Consider the following 24523-nt stretch of genomic DNA (forward strand, 5'->3'; position numbering starts at 1 on the left):
CAGCCATAACAAAAGAAGCACAAGGAAGGCTGATATAAAGGGAGAAAAGAGAGAGGTGACTACAACCAAGGGTAAGAACAGCCCCAGAGATAAAAGTATTGGTTCCAATAGAAGGCAAATGCTGGTGGCTAGGAGCAAAAGAAAGGGCTGAGATTTCTCCAGATCCAGAACCTAGGGCTTATAGTCTCTGGCTAGGGATCCAATATCCCTAAGATAGGAGTACCTGGTTGGGCAGCATTGTTCATGATTCTGATGAGTCTCTCAGCCAGCAGATGGTTGTAGGTGGTTTTCTCGGCTGCACTTGGTACTGGGAGCTGGATTCGCTTTAGTTTTTCAGGATCCATGCCTGGAATGGAAAAAGAAGAAAAATGGCCATTGGCAGATTCTTCTTCCTAAAGACCTTTTGGAGGGCGAGTCCTCAAGGTCAGCCTGTGTTTCTCCTCTGTGAAGTCAGGACTCTAGTCACTGCCTTAGTATAGCTTCTGTCTGGGTTCTATGTACATTGAACATGCATAGATATATCAAAACATACATTTTCTGGTGGGGAGATGGCTTTGTTGATAAAGTGCTTACTGCACAGGCATCAAGGCCCAAGTTCAATCCCCAGAGGCCATGTATAGTATGTGGGAAGATCTTTGGTGCTTACTGGCCAGAAAGCCTAGCCCAATTGGTGAGCTCCAGAACAGCAAGAGATCTTGTCACAAAAAACAAGGGGGATGGTGCCTAAGGAACATCCAAAGTTGGCTTTAAGTCTCCAAACATATGCACGCACACACGCACACACACACACACACACACACACAATCACACAAAACATATTCTCTATTGCTATTAGTGAGTGGGGCATCAACTTGGTATGATAATTAACAGTAACTATGAAAGCCAGATGGAACAGTGTTCTCACATTCTAGCCAGTGACTGCTGACTGAACTCACTGGCCTGAGGCCTACTCAGTCCCTATTAGAAACAAGGACTAGCAAGCACTTAGGTGCTGATGGTGGCACCTCTGATAGATGAGGCAGCAGTAGCTTTCCCATGGAGTAACTCATTGCTTCTCTGCCACATCTGTGTGCCACGTAAGGGCAGTCCTGTATTGGCACTTTCTACTTCTGTAGACACACAGACCCAGAGAAATAGAGATGAGACATATGAGGCACCAATAGCCACAGCCTTAAGTTCTTACTGATGAACTCAAAGAGTGAGTGGGATACCCAACACATGTTGGCAGCAGGTTCTGAGTTGAGTGGGGCAGATGCCAGCTCTGCGCCTGAGGAGTAGATTAGCAGAGAAAGGCTGAATTAAACCTTTACCCTAGGCAGATGCACAAATAATAAAACTCCTATCACTAAGATACAAAGAAATCTTTTTTCCTCAGGGGAAATGAATAGTATTTAATAAAAGACAAAAAAAGGGGTGGGATGGAAGGTGGATAGGGAAAGGAAATGAGCAAGTCTGTAGACATAGGCCATGATATTATTTTTCCTAAAGAAGTGCCAGGAACTGGGATGGCAGGAAGACTTGTCAGTGTTGCTACAATGGTCCGAGCCTGAGGCAGAGCTCTGTTAACTTCTATCTCATCTGACACAGTGCTTGAGAAATACTTGCAGAAATAAACACAGTGCTTGACCCAAGCATGGGGACCCCTGTGGATTGTTTAGGCCTGAAGCATAGCTTTTCCTGTTATTCTAGTTGGGGGAGGTGGCACTTCAAAGAACTCTTGAAATATGGCCCCTTGAGTACCAGGTGGGTCTTCATCTAGAACCTTGACAAAATAGGGGAGGCAGCACAGCTGGGTTCCCAAGGAATCCCTGCTCAGTGCACAGCACTGATGCCATAATGCAGTGTTCTGCTTTGTTGAAGTGACTTGGGAAGGAAGGAATGGCCTGAAGGTTGTTATGAAGAACTCTCTCTATCTCACACCCACAGTGTGACTTTGAAGATGAACTTGTAAATTCTTCATCTTGATGCCAACTGTCTGACGTGGAAGAACGCTGGCTTACATGGCAGAAATGGAAAGCCAATCTTTTTGGCCTTTCAATCCTGTTTCAACATCTCTCCTTCCTTCCATTTGAGGGGTGGGCCACACAGGGCAGGACTGCTTCTCTGTGGCTCTGAGAAAAAGTCTGGGGGCTCTTCCTCCCTAGCATACCTGCACTCCTCCAGTTCACAGAGAACAGCAATAGGCCCAGAGGCAGAATGTGGGCAAGCTGGAGCCAGGGCTTGAGCTTCCATAAGGAGGCCCTTTGTTCTTTTCCTGGGATTGCTTTAGCTTTCCTTAGACTTTCTGGAACACGAAGAAATCTGGGGCAAAATCTTCTGGAGATAGGAAGAAACTCCTCTGAGGTCATTTTGTTCTTTCTTGGCCATCTGCCAGGAGAGGGTCCCAGAGCCCTGGGCCACACAGCAAGCAGGTCAAGGCCCCTGCCTTTGGTTAAGAAATTGAGGATCAGTGTGATTCTTTATGCTTTCTCAAAGTCCTACAGCAATCTGGAGAAACAGTGGGGCCACCTTCAGGTGACTCCAGAGGTGACTGAGATCCAGTTAGGGAGGGGTGGTGGCACCACTCATATGGGAGCTCACTATTAAAGCCACAGTCAAGGGCTGTGCATTCTAGGCTCAGCAACAGTCACTAGCTCCAACCAATCAAAAGCTCAAGTTCTATAGGTAAAGTTGGTGTTTCTGGAGGAAGGGTAGGATCCTATTGTAAAGACACCAGGGAAAACAATTCAAAAAGTACAAGTCTTCATAAAGTGAGCTCAGAGAAGAAGCTTGCCCAACGTCATAGAGGTAACAAACACCCAGAGCCAACTCTATCTTCTGCCTTTCTGTCCCATATCTCAAGACCCTCTACCTGCCTAAAGTATGTGTGGCATGCTATTTAGCAGTGTGCTCAACACAAACCCTATTGGATTGGATCTTTCCAAATGGAGTTAACCTTTTATTTTTGAAAAAGGTCTCACATTGTACCCTTAGACTGACCTACAACTCTCTATGTAGCTCAGGCAGCCCTCTCTCCACCTTCCTAAGTAGGGATTACAGTTATGTGCCACCATGTTCACTGAATTAACTCATTTTATTATTGAAAAATTTTAATATATTTATTTATGAGGCATAGGTATGGTGGTCAGAGGTCAACCTATGAGAATCAGTTGTCTACCTCTACTATGTGGGTTCCTGGGGATCAAACAGGTTGTCAAGCTTGGCAGCAAGTACCTTTACTGGCCCAGTCATCTTGGCCCACTACAAACAAAACAAAACCAAAAACACAACCAAAGAAACAAATGTTCTACAATATGACAACTGAATAGAAGTAAAACTTATAGAAGCAGCTGGGAGGAGACAAGATCCTGAACAGTTGGTGAGTTGAGGACAATTCAACCACAGGCCAGGAACAGGAGCCTGGATTTGTTTCTGTCTTTTGTGACAAGCAGTATACATTGATATCCACATTCTTTGGAAGCCAGTGTGCAGAGAAGCACTTGATTCGTTTTTTTGTTTGTTTGTTTCTTTCTTTTTTTCTTTTGGTTTTTTTCAAGACAGACAGGGTTTTTCTGTAGCTTTGGAGGTTGTCCTGGAACTTGCTCTGTAGACCAGGCTGGCCTTGAACCCACAGAGATCTGCCTGCCTCTTCATCCCAGTGCTGGGATTAAAAGTGTGCGTCACCAACACCCGGCACTGATTTGGGTTTTTTAACTACCTGACTGAAAGAAAACACTGCCTGACAGTGGTAAAGAAATAAGGTCTATGATGGTTCACCTTCATGGTCCACTTGACTAGATTTGGAATTACATAGGAGACAGTTGTGGGTATGTCTGGGAGGATGTTTCCATGGAGGCTTTAACAGAGGAGGAAGACCCTTGTCGAATGTATCACTCTGTTTCCGGACTGAGGTTACTATGTGACTTGCTGTTTTAACATTCCAGCCACAATGGGCTGCATCCCTCCTAAAACATGACCCAAGTCAATCCTACCCTTTCTCTTTGTCAATGTCACAACATGGCAGGGACATGTACGGAAAAGGTAAGGTGGCAACAGGTCTGACATGTATGCCCCGTGGTTTTCAGTTACAGAAAGGCAAGCTCTGTGGCAAATGTACTACAGCTTCTTTGCCAGTCATTTTCCTCTGTTTAAAATAAGCCTCTGCAATAATATATTGTCCTACGTGCTCAAGTCTCAAGTGCCTTGAGACAATTTCCAAAGAAACCCTCACACGCAGCACACAGCCCATTGAGATCTGCCTCCCAGCAGGCCATGAACTTCCTCATGCCCTTCCTGCCAATGGTCAGGATGGAGGTGGGGGCAAAGGGACTCAAAGTCATAGCCTAGGCTGGTCCAAAGAGTTCATACAGATACAGAGTATGTCACTTCCAATGAACACTTCAAGGAATCCAGAAGAGAAAGGCAAGGCTTGGTTCTACACTGCAACTAGTGACTAAACCTCCCCCGCCCCCAACTCCGATTTCTAGATCCTTCCTTCTTAGCTGCAGTACACACTCATGTCAATGGTTAGCAAAGTTATATAGAGGAGGCAGTGGAGACCTGACCGAAGACTAGATGGGAGCAGGTGAACACATCCACTCATGCTGGTGATTTCTTGTGACCACCTGGTTCTCCCTGGCTGTTGCCTGTAGGCATTGCCAGCGCTGGAAAACATTAGGCCAAGGATTTTGAGAGCTAAGCAGATGTTAAGTCAGTTTTTAATGTACTTCCCATGCTGAGCTCGTGTCAGCTGCAATCTGTGTGCTGTTTGCCAGTTCTCATCCCCAGAGCCTTGTCACCTACTTTTCAGCTTTCCCATACCTCTCATGGTGTTCCAGGAACTTCTCAACAAAACAAAACAAATCCCAAAGCCCAAGTGCCTCCTGGGTAAACAGTGGGGGCTGGGGAGAACAATGAGTGAACTGGAGAGGCTTAGGAATACAGAGCTGCTCAATGCACAGCCTCCACTCAGACTTGACCAAAAGTGCAGATACTAACCAGAATTCATTATGTGGCCTGCTGAATCATGACACCGCCTTCCTCGTCAGGCAACCCTTTCCACTGTGGGCTGCTTCGTTTCAGTGCAGTATCTCATCTATTAAGATTTACTGGAAGGCCTGAGCTCACATTTGGTTTCTATTAACAAGGCTTTTAGGCTGAAATTGTCTTAAAAGGGAAAATACATCTACTAAGAAGAGAATATCTCATTCAGGGACTGCTTCAGGGGAAATCATATGGGAAAGAGAAGCTGGAATCAAGTGTAGATAACCATAAAGCCAGCCAACCAAATAGCCACCATTCAAAGTCACCAAAGGCAGCCCCTATGTTCAGCAGCCAGGCTGGCATACCAAGGCAGTAGCTTCACCATCAGCTGCTCTCCCAAAGAGCTAGTCTCTGGATGTCAAGCTTGAGCTTTTCCCATTTTTCTTTAATTTTCCTGTGTAAATGGCCCATTTTCAGTGGTTTTTAACATTCTTACAGAGAGACAGGAGTAAGGATTCAGTCATCACATAGATCTCTCCCATCCACATCAAAAGGAAGGCCATTCCAGCCTTGAGCCTCTTCTGTCTTCCCTTAGTGACTGACCATTAGCACAAGGTTCTTTAGCCAACTGTAAGAGCTACTGCTGACTTATCCTCTCGCTGGACATGCACCCTTCATTCAACTCCATGTCCAGCCTCTCAGCATCTTCAGCTCTGATTCCCAAGTCTGTCACAGATCTTCTGGCTCCATTTCAGCAGCCAGAATTGTCTCCACTGCTTCCCAGGGCATTGCTCAGCTTCTCTCTAGCAGTGCACTCCCACCCTGGTCTCCTGCTCTCTACCCAGGAGCTGGAGGTTCCTCTGGAAACCTGCACCTGAGGATATTTTTCCGTTTTTTTTTCTTGTTTTTAACATTATTTACTTTATATATGTGTGTGTTTGCCTGCATATATGTCTTTGCACTACATGCATAGTTAACAGACGGTTGTGAGCTGGGATCAAACCTGGGTTCTCTAGAAAAACAGTCAGTGCTCTTAACCAAGCCATCCCTCCAGCCCCCTGAGGACGTTTTCCTACTTCTAAGTTCTCTAGAGATTTCCCACTATACTTGGGATAAGCCTGAAATCTCTTTGCATGGCTCCCTGACCAGCCTCATTAGACCTACTTCTGCTCCTTGAATATATATGTACTTCCCCACTGCAGGCCCTTTGTCTGGAGCAGTCCGCTTCAGGTAGTTTTCTGGCTCTGTTTTAAGTTGTCCTGTCCATAGGAGAAGGCTTCCCTGGCTGCTCTGGCTAGTAACCTGGCTCCACCTCCACACTCCTTGCTCTAATCTCTCATTCTTTTCTTCCCTTCCCATCATCTCAGTTTCTCTTCTTGTTCTTGGATATGACTAGGCAGAGTCGTCACAACCATCTGTTCATTTATACACAAGGAGTGTACTAAGTTTCACCAACCCTTATCCTGTCCACTTATGTTTTCTGGCTGGACTACTACAATCCATCTTGAGGGATGTAGAGTAGGTATGAAACTTTCTGGCTCAACTGCCTTTCTATAGTCACCACAGCTCACAAGAACACAGCTCAGGGTCACTATACTTCCTCCTAGGACAACTTCAACCTTCTGGTCCCTTGAAGCATCTGGTTTACTTAGTATGCTGCTTTCCTACCCTGGTGTATATGTGACCATCACAGATTTGTCCCAGGTTCTGTGCACCCTGTGGCTCTACCCTTTGTCAGCTTTCTTTCTGGATACTTCTTCCTTGAATCCATGGTCCAAGAATCCTCAGGAAGGCATCCCTAACTCCTGTAAGCAGGCTCTCATCTCCTTGTGGGGCTTCCCTATTACACGGATGCTGCCTAAGAGAGGGCCTTGGTATGCCTAGAGTCTATACACAGAGCAACAAAAGCAAGGCTAAGTACATTGCTTAGCATACATGTTCTGCATGTATTGGTTTCAAAAACTCCCTGAGGAAACTGTTCATGAACTTCTTAAAAACTTTTTGTATTTATTTTACTTTATGTGTATGCATATTTTACCTGTATACATGTATGTATGTGTACCACTTGCATGACTTGAAAGCAGGGTTATGAATTGTTGTGAGTCACCATGTGGGTGCTGGGAACTGAAGTAGGGTCTGCAGCAAGAGCAACAAGTACTCTTAACCACTGAACCACCTCTCCAACTCCCTCATGAACTTCTTGACAGTCATTTGGAGTAAGAGATTTGAGATAAACAGTAAGAACCAAGGCAAACAAAGAAGGCTGCATAGATTCAATAGCTCTGATTTCCATAACCTTCAGAACTGCTCACTGCATGCCATACAGTCCTGGCCTCTTCTGTAGTCTGCATTCCTGCCAGGATGAGTCTCTGCCCATGCTGATGCTGTAGGCCCCTGTCAATCTGTGTCTTCTCCAGCTCTGCCCCTCTTACCAGTTCATCAAGCTTGCTGTCACCTCTCAGTATCCCCATTTGCTAGTAGCTTACCATCTGTCTTCCTTAACAGAATGCAGGCTTTACAAAAGTATCTAACTGGTTTCGAAGTGCACTTCCAATTGGGTGTTTTTTGTTTGTTTGTTGTTGTTGTTGTTTGGTTGATGATGACTAAGCTAAGAACTTACACTTTTTTTTACTTGAGCTACATCTCCAACCCCCAGAGCCCCAATATTAATCACAGTGTCTAGCATCTAATAGAGGCCTCAGGATATGCAGGGTATGGAGCCCTGACCTCAAACCCATCATCCTTTTGTCTCTGCCTACAGAGTGCTGGGAACACAACTGTACCCCACCACACCTGGCTATAAAACTTAGTTAATAGGCAAACATACACCTTCCATATGGCTCAGCTGTCCTATTCCTGGGTATTTCCCCAAGAGAGAAGGAAATACATGCCCACACAAAGACTTGCATACAAACATTCAGAGAAACTTTGGCTGGAATATCAAAACCTTGTAACAACAGAAAGCTTATGAGCAGATGGTCAGACAAACTAGGGCACATTCATGAGGTGGCATACTATTCAACAAGAAATGAACAGGCAAGGCAATATGAATCCCAAAATAATGAAGCAGATTGAGAGGAGCCATATAAGAAAAGAATATATCCTACATGACTATTTATATAAAATTCCAGAAAATGCGAAGTTTTACACACACACACACACACACACACACACACACACACACACACTGATAGGGAGCAGGCAGATGGCTGTTGTATGGGGAGGAGGGTATGAGAGGCAAGGAAAGAACATGAAGGAATTTGGGGGTGATGGATATATGCACTGTCATGATCTTAGTGAAGGTTTCATGAGTGCTTGCATTTGTATCCATGTATAAAGTTGCTCATTTGAATATGTATACTTTATTATATACAGAATATACTTCAGTAAGTCTGACAGTGGCCCATGCCAATCCTAGCCCCTGGGAGGCTGAGGTAAGATTACAAGTTCAAGTTCTTGCCTATAATAACAAAACTCTTCTGGCCAATTAAAAAAAAATGTATTTTAAGAAAACTGTTCAAAAATTATGTCATGGTTTAGAGTAAATATAGGTGGATTTATCCTCCTAATTCAAGAACATTGAACAACAAAACTCAGCAGACTTTGAGCAGGACAACAGGCTGCATGGTGCATAGGAGACCAACCCTGGGAGATGGAGCAATGGCAGTGGTTGGATCATCAAGCTAGTTCTCTGAGTTGTTCAGATTTCAGCACAAGGAGAGAAAACCTAAGCAAATCAACAGTCTCTCTGAGATGGGAAGGCAGAGTATGAGTGCTGGAAGGTCAAGAGGCTGAAATTTGTGGGCTTCCTGAGGAGTCTCACAGAGAGGGAGAGAATCAAAGATAGGCAGGGCTTCTTCCTGAAGGTTCAGTTAAGGTTGTGATTTTGAATGTACAAACAGATAGATGGAAAGCCCTACTGGCATGAAGCAGGGAGTGATCCTGGAGCACATAAAATGTTGGGGGAACAGCCATGGGTCTCAAGATGACACTGCCTCAGCAATGGGAGTCAAGTTAGTTCAGGCTAACAACAGTTTGGATCAGTCCTATCCAAGTTTAAAACTGGGCTTCAAAGGGGCTGGGATGGCTTAGTTGGTAAACTGCTTCCTATAAATGCATGAGGACCTAAGTTTGTATCCCTAGCACCCAATGGCACATGCATATAACTCCAGTGCTGCGGGGCTTGGGGGTAGGGGTACAATACAGGTGGATTCCTGGAGCTCATTGGCTAACCAGTTGAGCTGAATTGGTGAGTCCAAGGTTCAGTGAAAGACCTCATGTCAAAAAATAAGTTGGAGAGCAACTGAGGAAGATATAAACTCTGGCCTCTAGATGTACACATATCTGCATACACACATGCACATACCCATGAGTATGACACACACAACCACACATGGACATACACGTCACAAACTCACACAGACAAATACACATACACACACCAAAAACCAAACCAAAACAAATAAAACAAAAAACTAAGCCTCAAAATAGGACATATTGATTCCAAATAATTTAACCATAAGCCAAAAGAATACTTAGAAAGAAAAGACTCAGCATCCAACAATGTAAAATAGTAATAACTGTCAAATAACCCAACACTACCATAAATAGAACAGCAACAAAAATGGTAGGGGACAGCATGATCAAAACCAAATCAAACCAATGACAGAAACAACCAGAAGTTCTACAAACAGAAGCAACAAGAATAAACCAGAAAGGCAATTATAGAGTGTCCAAACTGATTACATAGAACAAATACAAATAATACAAATTCTTATTTCAGAAGAGAAGGGTTAAAAATTAATGACCATTTGGAAAGATGGCTGAAAAGGACTGAGAAAAGGGGTGTTTTGGAGCATAAGGCATCCATCCTGACTGTAGCAGGGTATGCTAAAATCTACACTCATATGCAAAAAAAATTAGTTCACTTTACACTATGCTAATATAAGAAATAATTATATATCTTATATATAATTATAAGAACAAATTATCTTAAAAAGTCAGTGCTAAAGGGCTCGGGAGATGGCTCAAAGGTTGAAATGCCTGCCGTGTGAGTGTGAGATCTGGAGTCTGGCTTACCAGATCCATATAAAACTAGATGCTGCCGGGTGTTGGTGGCACACACCTTTAATCCCAGCACTTGGGAAGCAGAGGCAGGCGATCTCTGTGAGTTCGAGGCCAGCCTGGTCTCCAGAGCGAGTGCCAGGATAGGCTCCAAAGCTACACAGAGAAACCCTGTCCAGAAAACAAAACAAAACAAAACAAAAAACTAGATGCAGCAGAGCCAGTCTGTAATCTAGTCTTCCTAGGATGAAATGGAACCAAGACAGGAGAATCCCGGAAAGCTTGCAGGCCAGTTAGCCTGCTTATGTAGGAGTGAACAAAAGACTGTTTCAAACAAGGTGGAAGCTGAGTGCTTCACACGTGTGTGCGCACGAATGCACTCATGCACACATACACATGCACATACACCAATAGTCTAAGCTTCTATTTTAAGAAGCCATAGAAGAAAGATAAATTAAGTATACAGGAAGCAGCAGAATGTATGAAATAAATTTAAGAACAGAAATCAGTGAAACAGGAAAAACATCTAGAATATCAGTAAAATTGATACTCCTCTAGCCAAAGTGGGCAGAAAAAAGATGATGCCCAAATTATCAATACCACAAACTAGAGAGGAGCACAGACTAAGATCCTACAGACAATGCAAGATGATAGAGGAGTGTTGGGAGCTGTAGACTACCGCGCCTAAAAGATGGCGCCGGTTTCCGCCAGCCAGACGGTGAGTGCTCTCTGTGGTAAACTCCTTATTAGGAGAGAGGCCACGTATCCTTCTAAATCTGCTTGGTGACAACCTATCCTTGCATGCCACCTGGGCGTAGATGATTGGTAGTTGCTGGATATATTAAGGCCCGCCTTCCTGGGTTCGGGGCCACTTCCTGTAAAGCAAGGTTCCCGAATAAACTGTGAGAAGAAGATTCCTCGGTGTTGCGTCGTTCTTGCTGGTCAAGGGTGGACTCGACAGAGGAGAATTACTAACAAATTTACAATTATAAATTTTACAGTTTAGATGAAATGACAAATTCCTTGAAGGATGCAAACCACCCAAACTCACTCAAAAGAAACAGATAATCTACCATCTCCACAGAGAAATTCAGTGGTTAAAATTTTCCTTCAGCTAGGTTTGGGTGGAGCACACCTGTAATCCCAACACTTGGGAGGCTAAGGCACAGGGGTTGCAAGTGTGAGGCTAGCTTAGGCTACATAATTGATCTCAAAATTAAAAAAGTTTTCTGAACGAGGTAACCCAATCACAAAAAGACAAACATGGTATATACTCACTCATATGTGGATTTTAGACACAGAGTAAAGGATTACCAGCCTACAATCCACACTGCCAGAGAAGCTAGTAAACAAGGAGGACCCTAAGAGAGACATGGTCCCTTGGAGAAGGGGAAAGGGTCAAGATCTCCTGAGCAAATTGAAGAGGGGGGAGGGAGCTAGGAGAATAAGAAGGGGAGAAGAGGAGGGGTGAGGAAGACATGAGCGAGCAGAAAGGTTGAGTTGGGGGAAGAATTGAAGAAAACAAGAATGGAGATACCATAATAGAGGGAGACATTTTAGGTTTACAGAGAAATCAGGCACTAGGAAATGTCTGGAGATCTACAAAGATGACACTAGCTAACAATCTAAGCAACAGAGGAGAGGCTACCTTAAATGCCCTCCCCTGATAATGAGATTAATGACTGACTTATATGCCATCTTATAGCCCTCATCCAGCAACTGGTGGAAGTAGAAGCACCCACAACTAAACACTGAACTGAACCGGAATCCAGTTGCAGAGAAGGATGAATGAAGAACAAAGGGGTCCAGACCAGGCTGGTGAAACCCACAGAAACAACTGACCTGAACAACGGGGAACTCTTGCTCCCCAGACTGATAGCTGGGATACCAGCATGGGACTGATCCAGATCCCAGGAACATGGGTTTCTGTGAGGAAACCTCAGAAATCTACAGGACCTCCTATAGTAGTTCAGTACTTATCCCTAGCATAGGTGTGGACTTTGGGAGCCCATTCCACATAGAGGGATATTCCCTGAGCCAAGACACACAGGGGTGGGGTGGGCCTAGGCCCTATCCCAAAGGATACGATATACTCTGATGATACCCTATGGAAGGCCTTACACCCTCCAGGGGGAACAGAAAGGATATGTGATAGTTAGGGTTTGTGTGTGTGTGTGTGTGTGTGTGTGTGTGTGTGTGTGTGTGTGTGTGTGTGTGTGTGTGTGTGTAGGGGAGGAGGGAAGGGAGAAGGAACTGGGATTGACATGTAAAACAATCTTGTTTCTAATTCAAATAAAAAAAAAAAGAAAAAAATTAAAAAAGCTTCCTCATAGAAAATACCTATTCAGATAGCTCCACTGGTTCAAGGAACACATACAGAAGAAATAATGGTAGCCTTTTTCTTTAATCTTCTAAAAAACTAAGGAGAATGAATTTCCTCCCAGTCTACACTCTAAGGTACATCACTGCAATACAGCCAAATAAGAGAAGTCTATAGAGCAGTGTTATCCATGAACACAGATGCAAAAATCCTTAACAGTGAGGACTGCATATCTAGCTTAGTTGGTAAAGTATTAACCTAATTCAAATGAGGTCTCAGCCCTCCTAAACCAGGAGTAATGTGCACAACTATAATCTCAACATTTGGGAGGTGGAGGCAGAAGAATCAGAAGTTCACAGTCATCCTTAGCTACAAAGTGAATTCCATGTTAGCCTGGGATGCATGAGATCTTGTCTCACAAAAAAAAAAAGAAAAAGAAAGAAAGAAAGAAAGAAAGAAAGAAAGAAAGAAAGAAAGAAAGGAAGAAAGAAAGAAAGAAAAGAAAAGAAAAGAAAAGAAAAGAAAAAGACCTTTAAAAAGCATAACAAGTCAAATCCAGCAATGTCCATAAAATTTCACAGCAGGTGACATTAACCTGGAGCATCACCTAGGAGAACTGGAAAGAACATTGAAGGTGATTTCTGAGAGGAACCTTGATAGGCGGTGATTAGGAAAAGAGAAAACATCAAGAGAGACTATGAGTGAGTCTAAGTAAGTGCAGATTCTTTGGGAACAGGTGCTTTGTTGGCACTAACTAGGGTGGCTCCTGGGCTTCCAAAGAAGAAGATACAGGCTGGGCCCTAGGACCACTATGTGCTACAATATCATCCCTAGCCAACAGTGACCTGCTGTAGAATAATCCTTTTGCATACTGTAAAGATTTGTCACTTGAATTTGTTTAACAAAAAGCTGAGTGATCAGCAGCTAGATAGGAAGTATAGGTAGGACAGCCAGACACAAAGGACTCTGGAAAGAAGGACAGAGTCAGGAGTCACCAGCCAGATGGAGAGGAAGTAAGACATTCCAGAGAAGTAAATGCCACAAGCCGTCAGGGAAGCACACAGATGGAAATGGGTTGATTTAAGTTGTAAGAGCTACTTAGTAGTAAGCCTGAGCTATGGGCAGAGCATTTATAATTAATATTTATTCTCTGTGTCAGTTAATTGGGAAGGGCAGAAAAGAAAAGTCTGTCTATAGTCCAGAGTTAGGCACAGCACCAAGCTGCAGCCATCTTGGGACTGACTAGGACCAAACTGGAGTCCTTGAGGGAAGGTTCAACAATAATTATTGCCAAGGTTTCTAACAGTCCTTTCCTTTCCTCACTTCTGTGAGGTGCCCCCAGGCCATGAGGGAAAGGCAGTTTCCACTGCTTATTCATAGGAACATGGTTGAGTTCAGTGAGTAGCATGAGAACTACTTCAAGCTTACCTTTACCAGAGGTCTGTTGCTGCACCTGAGTGTGACTCCCCACCTTCCCCCTGCCTGCTAAAGTTCTGAGAAGGGAGTCCTAGAAACCAAACCAAGGTGGAAAAGCAGGTAATGTCTAGATACTCAACACGGGAGGGATAGGAGGGTGGAGGTTAAGGGAGAAACTAAATGTTCCTGAATAGCAAAGGACAGAGTCAAAACAGCCTCTCTTTGAGGGGTACTATGGAGGGTGGACTCCAAAACAGCAATACCCTTGACTCTAGCAGGAGCTGATAATCACAGGCCTAAGATAATGACCATTGAACAGTGGGCCCAGACTCATTTTATCTTTGCTCCTGCCTTGGTTTCTATCTCCATTCCTGACTTGAGCCAGCCCTGCACAGACACATTGAGGAAATCAGCTGATCAGACATGCCAGAAAGGGAGAACAGACAAGCTGTTGAGAAACTGTCAGGAGCAAAGGAGGCAAAGTTCCAATGGCTATGGCAGCTGTGACTCTGGATGGCAATGCTAACAGCAACAGAATGGCAGGGAGTATGTATTTATGGGGATGAATGCAACCTAACAAGGTGTGCTGGAACACTGAGCTAAGGCATCCAGCATGCCACCAGCAGGAACTGAATACAGAGCCTATGGGGAAGCAGTAGCTGTCATGGAGCTAAATAACTGTGTGTGATAGGTAGTGAGCCAGGTGTTGGAGGTCACAAAGGAAGGAAGGAGACTACATGTATGGGAGGGGATGAGACACAACATCAGCAGGAATTGGAGCCTGTCATGCTTTTTAAAGTCTCAGGCTATGAGGCTGGGTTAGTATACATAGGGCTTTGGGTTCCACCTCTACCCAAAACCACAGGAGGAATAGAGGGAGGAGGCTGTGGTGGCATCAGGCTAGGTCTTTAGCCTGGTTTTGAGCACTATGGTTTACACTGAACAGAACTGTGGAGGCTGCCTATTGCTAGTTACTAAGGAGATACAGAACCAATTATGGCCCAAATAGGCAACAGGCATTTTTACATAGATGACAAGTACTGTGTCAATCCCTGATGGTGAGAGAAGGGCAGCCCCAGCAGCAGGCCATATGGACACCCACTGATGGCTATTGGTGCAGCTAGTTGTCTTCTAAACTGAGGGTTCATAGCCTTCTTAGAGAAACTGATGTAGAAGCAGCCTTAAAGAAGGCTGGGTACAAAGCAGAGCAGAGACATTTGCCACTACACATTTTTGTGCTTCCAACTGACTTAATTTCCATGACTAATGATTTAAGAATAACTGAGATTTAGCTCTGCTTTAATGACTCTAGCCATAGATTGTCTTAGTAAACATCACTTAGTAGATATCTACATCCAACAAGCTTAATGTAAACCTCCTGTAATGTACCTTGAAACCATGTGTCAATCTATGCCAACTACAGTTCTTGTGAATATTCTTGAGGAAAGTCTTCAATTTGCCCGTGGGGAGCCCATGGGCCAATAGAGAAGCTGCTCCTAGCACTGGGTGCTGAGGGAAGGACTGGTGCATGCCAGTGAACTGTCAGCTCTGTTGGAACTGGGGCCTGGCCACACAGCCTGAGCAAGGGAAGCTGGAGAACCACACCTCCCTTTAGAAAGGAAACCTACACTTCCACACAGATCTATTTTAGCACTGAGCCCACAGCAAGAACATCAAGTATTATAAATAGCAAAACCAATTTGACTGGTTTTGCCCTGGTGTCAGGAAAGTGGTCGTTGGTTAGGTTAGTTGTAAAGCAGAGAGGGAGTTCTGTAGAAAGCCACAGAGGGAAGCTAGCCTCACTGAGTTAGACAGCCACACTTGAATGTCCCACCACCACGCCTGAGTCACCAATGCCTATGGCTTCAGTCTGCAGAAAAACACATGAGAAATTGTAATGAGGCTGAAGAGCATCGTAAGAGTCACCTCAGAGGCCAGAAAGGAAACTCCTTCCCAAAATGCCCTCCCTTCCTCTATGGCAGTAAAGAAGAAGGATGCCACAGATGCACAGGGTCACAGACATTAAAGATGGTGAGAATCATGCCTACCTTTGTTATGAGACATGGCGTACAGGAGGCAGAGCACGAAGAGGGCATGATAGTCGTCATCAGGGCTGTCCAGGGCATGGTATACCATATCCAGGAAGGGTCTGGAAAAGAGGAGAGGTCTATAATCCTCTGACACAGTGTCCATTTTCCCTCTCTCACCTGACAGCATCAGCTGTGTTTGCTTTTCACAGGTTTGCTCTAAGGCCACTAGTTTGTGGTGAATTCAGTAAGTGCCTGGTCCAGAATCAGGCACTGGCAACACATCCATACGAATGAGAGAAGGGCTCTGACCTTGGAAAGCTACGACCCAGAGAGGAAAGCAACCTAGGAACAGACCACTTAGTCATTTGATAGTCATTTACTGGGTGTCTCGGATTCTGGAGATTCAGACACAAAGTCCCTGATCTTTTGCATTCCCCTGCCAGCTGGCAGAGACAGCACAGGCACACATCATCACTTTAAAGGAAAGATAGAAAGAATAAAGAAGAAAATAGGATGATATAATGGAGCAATACTACCTGGCAAGGCACGGACAGCAACATGAGTAAGTTTAGAGGTACAGCTATGGAGTCAGACTGCCTGTGTTCAAATGCTGACCTGGCTTCTTCCTGCTACAAACCTCCTACTGAGTGCCTTAACTGCTCCACCTCTTCGACTGCACAGAAGCATTCCAGCCCAGGAAGCTGACTGGAGGGCCTTGGCATAGGGTCGTGCACTGTATTTGATTGTTTATTTAGTATTTCAAGGACACTTCTCCATGATTTCATTTTGGCAGTGCCCTGGCTCAGCAATTTCTTGAGCCAATATTTCTTGACTAGAAGAATTGAAAGTGAGTGAGGTCTCTCACCTCCTGTGCTGTGTGGGTAAGATATAAAGAAGAGTTGCCATAACCTGGAAATCCACATTGCAAAGGCTGGCCTTCCCAGGGTGGGGCCTAGTCTGGCAAGACTCTTCCATAATAGACAACAGAATATGCCCAGGGCCGGCCTGGGGCAGGAGACTCTGATCCCATCTGAGGCTACCCTACTGAATGTCAGGCTGAGGTCAAGATAGCCAAGTGCTCCAGGGAGTGAATGGGTATCAGCAACATGGACTACCTATGAGGGGTGCAAACAGGACTGCTCAGAGGGGACCATTTGCTGCAGAAACTCCCATACCATCTTGAATATTTTAGGCCTTTGAGGGGAAGTGCTGGAGATGGTGTGGAGGACCTCGAAAAGCAAGTGCTCTACTACTAGCTCCTAGCTCCTTGTTCTAAGTCCTCAAATCCTAATGCATCAACACAAAATATTAAGCTGAAAAATGAAAACAAAGAAGCAATAAAAATGTATTTGTCATGTTTCAAATAAACACGGGACACAACATTTAAAAGGAAAAACCTTGCCAGGCCGTTGGTGGCGCACACCTTTAATCCCAGCACTCGGGAGGCAGAGGCAGGTGGATCTCTGTGAGTTCGAGACCAGCCTGGTCTACAAGAGCTAGTTCCAGGACAGCCTCCAAAGCCACAGAGAAACCCTGTCTTGAAAAACCAAAAAAAAAAAAAAAAAAAAAAAAAAGGAAAAACCTTAAGGAGAACATTGACATTTAATCTCTATTTTCTGGTGCCCAGGATGGGGCTCTTCCATTCAGACCTGTCCACAGCTCTTGTGTGTATAGATTTGGGTTTTTTTGAGTCTTCTAACAATAACTTTGCCAAATTTGAGAGCATTATAAAATGTAACACATCTCTAGTATACCACATGCTCACAATTTGAATTATATTTGCACTTGGGAATAATATGAACAACCAAGCACAATAACAAAGGGAGGTTTGGTGGGTGTGGTGACTTTTATGTATGAGATGGATTATGAAACTACTAAGTATGTATTTACTAAGGATGATGATGTGACAAAGATGCTGGGGTTTGATATTAGACAGCAAAAAGAAAAAGAAAATATGATAGGCATGAGCTAGGGAAGGGGACAAAAGGCCCATAAAAGTGGCCCTGAAAAAGTTGGTAAGAAATTATCAAAATAGAACCATCTGGGATCATTGACTTTTATTTCTTCTTTGTATTTCTGAAGAGTTTTCACATTTTTCAGGGTGTGCATCATTTATGTGTCTTTTAAATGTTGCTGAACTGGGCCTGTGGTGCACACCTTTAATCCTAGTACTCAGGATTTCAGACCAGCCAGGGAGAACTATTTACCAAGACTGCCTCAAAAAAAAAAAAAAAAAAAAAAACAAAACAAACAAACAAAAAAAAAACAACAACAACAAAAAAACAAAAAACAAAAAACAACGGATTGGTTTGCTTTTTTGGGTGGTGGGGTGGTGTCTAACTTGACCCTAACTGAAGGCAGAACACTATGCAATGAAAATCACAGTAGCTTTAGTTCTCAGTATGGTCGAATAGATGTAGAGATTCAACTGATGCTTTGGGGAACAAATGGCCATCTTCCTCCATCCTTCACTGGCTCCCAGCCTCAGTGCTGCAAAGTGGGCACTAGGAATGCTGTCTCTGTCTCAGAGACACACTGAGAGCCTGGTTCAGGCCTGTAGGCAGCCCATCTCCAGGCACCCGAGTCAACTTCTACTAATTAGAAAGCCATGTGGTCACAGTTACCAGTTAGTCTTCCAAGGTTAAAAAGAACCCTATCAACTCTAAAAAAAAAAAAAAAAAAAAAAAAAAAAAACCCTTTGTTCCCTAAAATGCAGGAAAAATAAGTCATCAATCAAGTCCAATAATCATACTTAACATCTTGGTTTCCTTCTCACTTTCACAAAGCTACAGTGTTACTATTTCAGGATCATGATTCCATGCACTGGATCCTAAAAACCTGCACATCACCAAGAGGTCACAGGAAAAGGAGCAGCTAATGTTCTGTAAGCACACAGATCTCATTTGCTTAAGCATTCTCTACTGTTTTTCATCTGTTGTTTTTCCAGTCATTCACATTCTAACTAATGCTGGGCCATGCTTCCAACCTGTCTCTTCTATGCTGAGAATAACTTCCTTCATTTTCAGAGCTCAGGGGTTACATATTGTTGTTAAGCAAAATCATACAAGGCTTTACAGCTTACAACTGACAACCCATACCATGTGTTAGCCAATGTTTTTTAGTTAACAAAATCAAAAAAACTGTTCTCTTGTACATCTGCTACAAATTAATCCTCTCTGTTAGACAACCAAACACGGTCCAAACAAAGAAGAAAATAAGAACTGGTAATGTACATGGCTCTGCCAGCAGCAGGATACTGGCCTACTTGCTCAGCAACACCCACACACCCACCAACCAATATGATACAGAAAGAAAAAAACCTGAAAATGAAAATAAGTGTGTTTCCATGCTTTAAATTGAGTTAATAATAGGGTGTGTATGTGGAGGAAGTACATTCCTGGCCACATCTTGAGGCTTAAAGAAGTCAATGTGCTGCAGGAAGACCAAGAATCCACATCAGTGTGTGTGCATTAACACCACCACACTGAACACACAGGCTGAGGCCTGTGTCTGCATCTGCCTAACAGTGGAGGAAACAGTCCTGAAATGAAGATACCCTCTTGCCTCTTACTGTATACTGTGGGAACAACCCTGTGCTGTAGTTGATGAGCCTCAGCAAGATTGTAGGAAATAAGCAGGGCAAGGTTCAAGACCAGCTCCACAAGCCATCACTGAGGTGAATGTTAGGGCAATGGGCCAGGACAGGTGGCAGCAGTAGATCACATTATGTGCCAAAGGCCCCACAGATGTAGGCAAGATTGGCAATCAGAGTCTCAACATTGGCATGCCTGGGTCTCAAGAGGGTCTTCCTGGGAATGGCCTCCCTCCTTTAGACACAGCCTAGTTGCCAAGTGTTCTACCGTGGCAGTGCTCTGTCCTGGCCACCTTTCCAAAGGATTTGGGTATGAGCACGTGCCAAGGGCTTGTTCCTTTCTCATGCACCTCAAGAGCTCAAGTCTCTGGGTGGCCAGAGGCTAGAGCAAAGGGAACAAAGGAGAATAGAACAGCCATCTGGTGGGCAAGGGCTGTGACCATGTAGTTATCTTTTCCCAAGGCTGAGTAGCTGTCCAGTAGCTCCCATCAGTGTCCTGGTGCCTACCTGCTCAACTGTGTACTCTCTGAGCCTGTGGCAGCGCTCTTCTCCTCATCGGTGGTGTTCTGCTCCCGCACCGAGGCCCCGGCAGTGGCCAGCTCTGAGAGCTTGCTACGCTCCATGATCACCATCTCAATCTCTGGAAGCAAACATGGACATGGGTGAGCTCAGCTGGCATCACTAAGAGACTCAGAAGTCTCCTTAAGGTCTAGACCAAGCATGTGTAAAGCACCCCAGACATGCCAAGCCAGTCACAACAGTGGGAGTGACACCAGCAACATGTGGGCAGGATCCATCCAGTCCAGACCTCAGTCCATCCATCTGAGCAACACCAAGACACCAGGCCTGACTTGGACAAACACGTAAGGAAGTCATTTGCTTTATTTCCTGATTTTAAAAGACACTTGACTCTGATTATTAGCACATTTCCTTTCCATAGGATTGGAGGCAGCTCAGAAGACATAACATGTGGCTAGTGAGTCCTTACCTAATATACTAGCCTTCTCTGAAGCTCTTTACACTTTAGAAACAGCTTTCACAGGACAGAGGCCATGTTCCCCCTTTCCATTTACAACCTCTGAAAGGTAGAGGCAAGTTAGGAACCTCATTTTGGTTTCTCCAACTCTGGAAGAGCAACTTACAGCACTGACTTAAAGTGCAGTATATATTTTTATGTTCCCAAACATTAGGGAATATTGAGCAGAAACACCAGGAAGTCAAGAGCGATGCTATTCTTCCTGGGATTCTTCCCTGCCAAGAGTCCTTGTCATATGGTGAGGCCTCTCTCAGGCAGGTGCTGGTCATCCCTTAGGCTGGGTGCTCTTCCTCTGTGGTCTCCACTGGCACATGCAGCTCTCTTAGCTGCCTACACTTCCTCTGTTGTCCTCATTTGTTCTCCACACAAACCCAACTGATAATAAGTAGAAATAAGCTCATGTCCCTCTTTCAGTCCAAACTCCTAATGCCTTCTCCTCATACTCAGGCTGAAATCCAAAAGGTGCAGACCATGGCCTGAAGCCTCCTGTTTCTGGCCTTGTCTACCTCTGATCTCACCCCCTGGCCTTCTCTGCCTTGCTGGCTCCCCACTCTGGCACAGTGAGACTTATTGATGGCTGGCTCTCAAATGGCCCATACTTTCTCAGACATGCGTGTTCCTACTCACATCTTCCAGTGCTCAGTTTAAATGTCACCCCCTTGGAGATGCTGTGCTCACTCTCCTCACCTGTCCTTTCCCTTAGCTCTTTTTAAGTGAGTACATTTCACTCCCTTCCCCAATGTCCTTTTTGTTCTTAGACCTCATTAGATCTAGCCACTGTGCTAGACTTTCCTCACTTTTGATGAACTTGGCAGTGTGGAGTTCCTGACCAGAAATTTTGCGAATCCCAGGATTGGAGTGTGTCTGATTCCCCCACCCCCCTCCCCCCACATCCCGCCCAACCACTAGACTGGAGCTATGGGTTTTAAAAGACTACAGATGAGAAGTATCCTTCTTGTGACATCACAGCCTGCACACACACTGGCAACATGATCTTAAGACTGGCTGTCAGTCCTATATTGGCCATGATAGTATCAGGCTTCTTCATGGCCAAGTTATTCTCTTCCTTATATACCACATTCGGTGGAAGGAAGTCCCCACATAAGGTATTGTTTCTGTTACTGTTAGCAGTGCAGGGGCTCTTATCTGAGATCCTGGGAACGCTAGCAGTGGTTCTCAACCTGTGGGTCAAGACCACTTGGGAGATGAATGGCTCTTTCACAGGGGTCACCTAAAACCATAGGAAAACACAGAGATTTATATTACATTCATAACAGTAACAAAGTTACAGTTATGAAGCAGCAGCAAAAATAACTGTATGGCTAGGGAGTCACCACAACAAGAGGAACTGTAATAAAGGGTCGCAGCATTAGGAAGGTTGAGAACTACTGCCTTAGATACTGAGCCACATCCCTCAATCCTATTTGCATACACTATTTGGAATTCTTCACACCAAACATGCCCTCCCTGCCCCTCACCTTTTTGTTTGTTTGTTTCATTCCATAGCATCTCTAACCATCTGCACTGACATTCCCCATTGTTTTACTTGTTTACTCTTACCCATCCTCTACTAGGCCTTGGGCTTCATAAGCATAGATAGCTAGCTCCCCATCACAGAGTGGACCTCTTGAAAATGTGAATGGATCACTTCCTGGATCCAGTACAACATGGGAAGTTTTGGTGCAGGCAGGAGCAGCAATGGCTTGTAGCAGCTGTGGCATGGGTTGGGGTGGTCCAGAGACTGATAGCCTACAACTGATGCTCAAAAAGTTCTCTCATGGGGAAACGTCTGACACCCACCCCCCCCCTCCCCATCAGTCCCCCATCACACATGCTCTTTCTGGGTTCTCTTAGTGTGATATACTTTGTAGCCAGCCCTTGGGATGGAGGTAATTCCACATAATCCCCTCTGGAGGCTCACTCTGGGGGAGCCCCCACTTTCCCCCACCTAATCTGAAGCCAGATGCTAGATGAGAGTCCCCACCAAGGTGGGTGGTCCCCATCACACAGGTAGGGACCAACAAGTAATCTTCAGGGGTATGTAGATAAGCATTCTCTCTAGATTGTTTTGTATGTATCTTACAGGCATTGGGAGACAATTCTAGCTACATAAATAGCCTATTCTTGTGTGCAATGAGGCTAAATTTAAGAAACAAACAAGTGAATCAGTTCACAGACAACTACTGAGTGGACAACAGGACAGTACTCGGTCATGGCTGAACAGGGAGATGACACCAAGCCTGTATTAGGTGTCACTGTTTTCTTTCCTTGTTGCTCTACCAGTTCCCTGCAACACCCAGCTTCTTCCCAGTCATCATCTCAGGGTGAGGTGCAACATGATTTGCTGCATAGGTCTTTTTCTTACCCTTAAGTATCTATTTTGTTTGCTTTATACTGTATATAACAACATGGTGATGTGAGTATGTATAATTTATAGTAAATGTGTTTGTTCTTGGGAGGTGCAGGCTTCTATTTTGTTTGTATCCATTTGGATTTACTGATAAAGAATACCACCAAGACATATGAAGTCTGTCAAGCTATGACACTGACCTCCCCTTGGCTCTGGCCTCTAACCTCTGCCTGCTGATCCCAGGCCCAACTTGCGCATGCTGTGAGCTCACTTCCCCCGGCAGAGCTCCACCCTGCTTGGCTGACATGGTGGGAACACTGCTCCCAGGACTCCCCAAGGTCAGAGAGCCAAGTTCCAGCGCCAAGTGTGAAGGACAAGCCAGCATATCATGGTAGTCCCTTTTCCAGACTTTTCATGTCCCTGGACACCATCAGGATTCTGGAGCAAGAAAAGAATTCAAGACAGTCTAGTTCACTGCTTGTCTGACAATTTTTCAAGTGACTCAGTAACTGTTGCCTTTTGGAATGCTGGGTATAGAACCCATGGCCTTGTGCATGTTAGGCAAGTGCTCTGCCACTGAGCCACATCTTTAGCCATCAAGATGAATCTGAAGGGTCTTTCCCAGGGCATGCCAACATAGTTGACAGGTGAGCATGGGGTTGCTCCAGGTAAAAGTGGGTAAATACCAACTGACTGTCCATGTGGTCACTCAGGTACTACAGAGGCCCCTTCCTGGAATTCGAGGACTTCAAAAACAAAGCAAAACAAAACACCTGAAATCTGCATATTTGTTCCAAATCTGGCCACCAAATTTGAGCAAAGAGCAGTCTAGAAGCACAACAGCTCTCTGTACAGCCAGAACAAGCAGCAAAAGCTAGCACAGCTCCCTGCTCCCCACCTGAGAAATGTGGCAGAAGCCATGAGTAGTGGATCCTACCACCTTAAACCCTAGCTCTGTCATCCTGTGCTCCCAGCTATTCACCCAAGCCTACTCTCCCTGATTCAGCACCACCATGCTCAGGTTAATGATTTCCCAGATGACTGTAGATCAGCTCTTTGAAAGTCAGAACAGGTCTTCCTCTTCCTGTAATCAGTTTTATCCAAAAAACTTTTACAGTGAGCATTCTCGCTTGGGCTCCACCAGCTCCATGACCCTATGAAATGGGAACAGAAGTGGCTTATGAGGAGAGGGTCCCTGAGTTTGTCACAGCTCTGAAGTGGACTTCATAGCCATCTTTAAGAGGGTACTAAAGAGGTTGTGATCTTTTCTGGCATTTCCTCTTTCTGTCATACCAGAATGCCTACGGTGATCCTGAGCGGCTTTCCAGTCCCACCTGACCTGTCCTTGCTGATGCTGGACTTATTCCAGGGCAGCCAACTTCCACCAATAGGCCAAGTAGTATGCTCATGTGACTCAGGAGCTACCAGTGGCCACAGACTATGCTAATAACAACTCAAGGGCTCCACTGAACCTCAGTTATACTTTGAGACATCATCAGCCCCACCAGCCAGGCTCCTGTTTAAATGAGAATGGCTTATGTTGAAGTTATAGCTCTTTTAAAAAAATTAAATTGTGTGTGTGTGGGGGGGGGACATGTATACCTATGAGCATGTATAGAACCAGGAGAAAGATACATTGGGTGTCATGCTCTATCACTTTCCACCTCATTTCTTTTGCGACACAGTCTCATGCCCAGCCTGTAGCACACAGCAGTGGACTTACTGGTATTTGCAAAAACACACCTGGTTTTCT

General features: G+C 44.7%; 1 protein-coding gene across 6 annotated transcripts in view; it reads right to left on the reverse strand.

The window, feature by feature from the left end:
* The window catches only part of Clec16a (C-type lectin domain containing 16A), a 214373-nt gene that overhangs the window by 125883 nt on the left and 63967 nt on the right, over positions 1-24523 (reverse strand). For all 6 annotated transcript variants that reach the window (XM_027424795.1, XM_027424794.1, XM_027424793.1 and 3 more), the window contains exons 11-13: positions 19892-20024; positions 15811-15911; positions 224-346 (exon numbers count right to left, since the gene is read on the reverse strand). In XM_027424795.1, the coding sequence (XP_027280596.1) occupies positions 224-346; positions 15811-15911; positions 19892-20024 (357 nt within the window). The remainder of the gene's footprint in view (positions 1-223; positions 347-15810; positions 15912-19891; positions 20025-24523) is intronic.

Source organism: Cricetulus griseus, chromosome 7, assembly GCF_003668045.3.
Source record: "Cricetulus griseus strain 17A/GY chromosome 7, alternate assembly CriGri-PICRH-1.0, whole genome shotgun sequence".
Taxonomy (NCBI): Eukaryota; Metazoa; Chordata; class Mammalia; order Rodentia; family Cricetidae; genus Cricetulus; species Cricetulus griseus.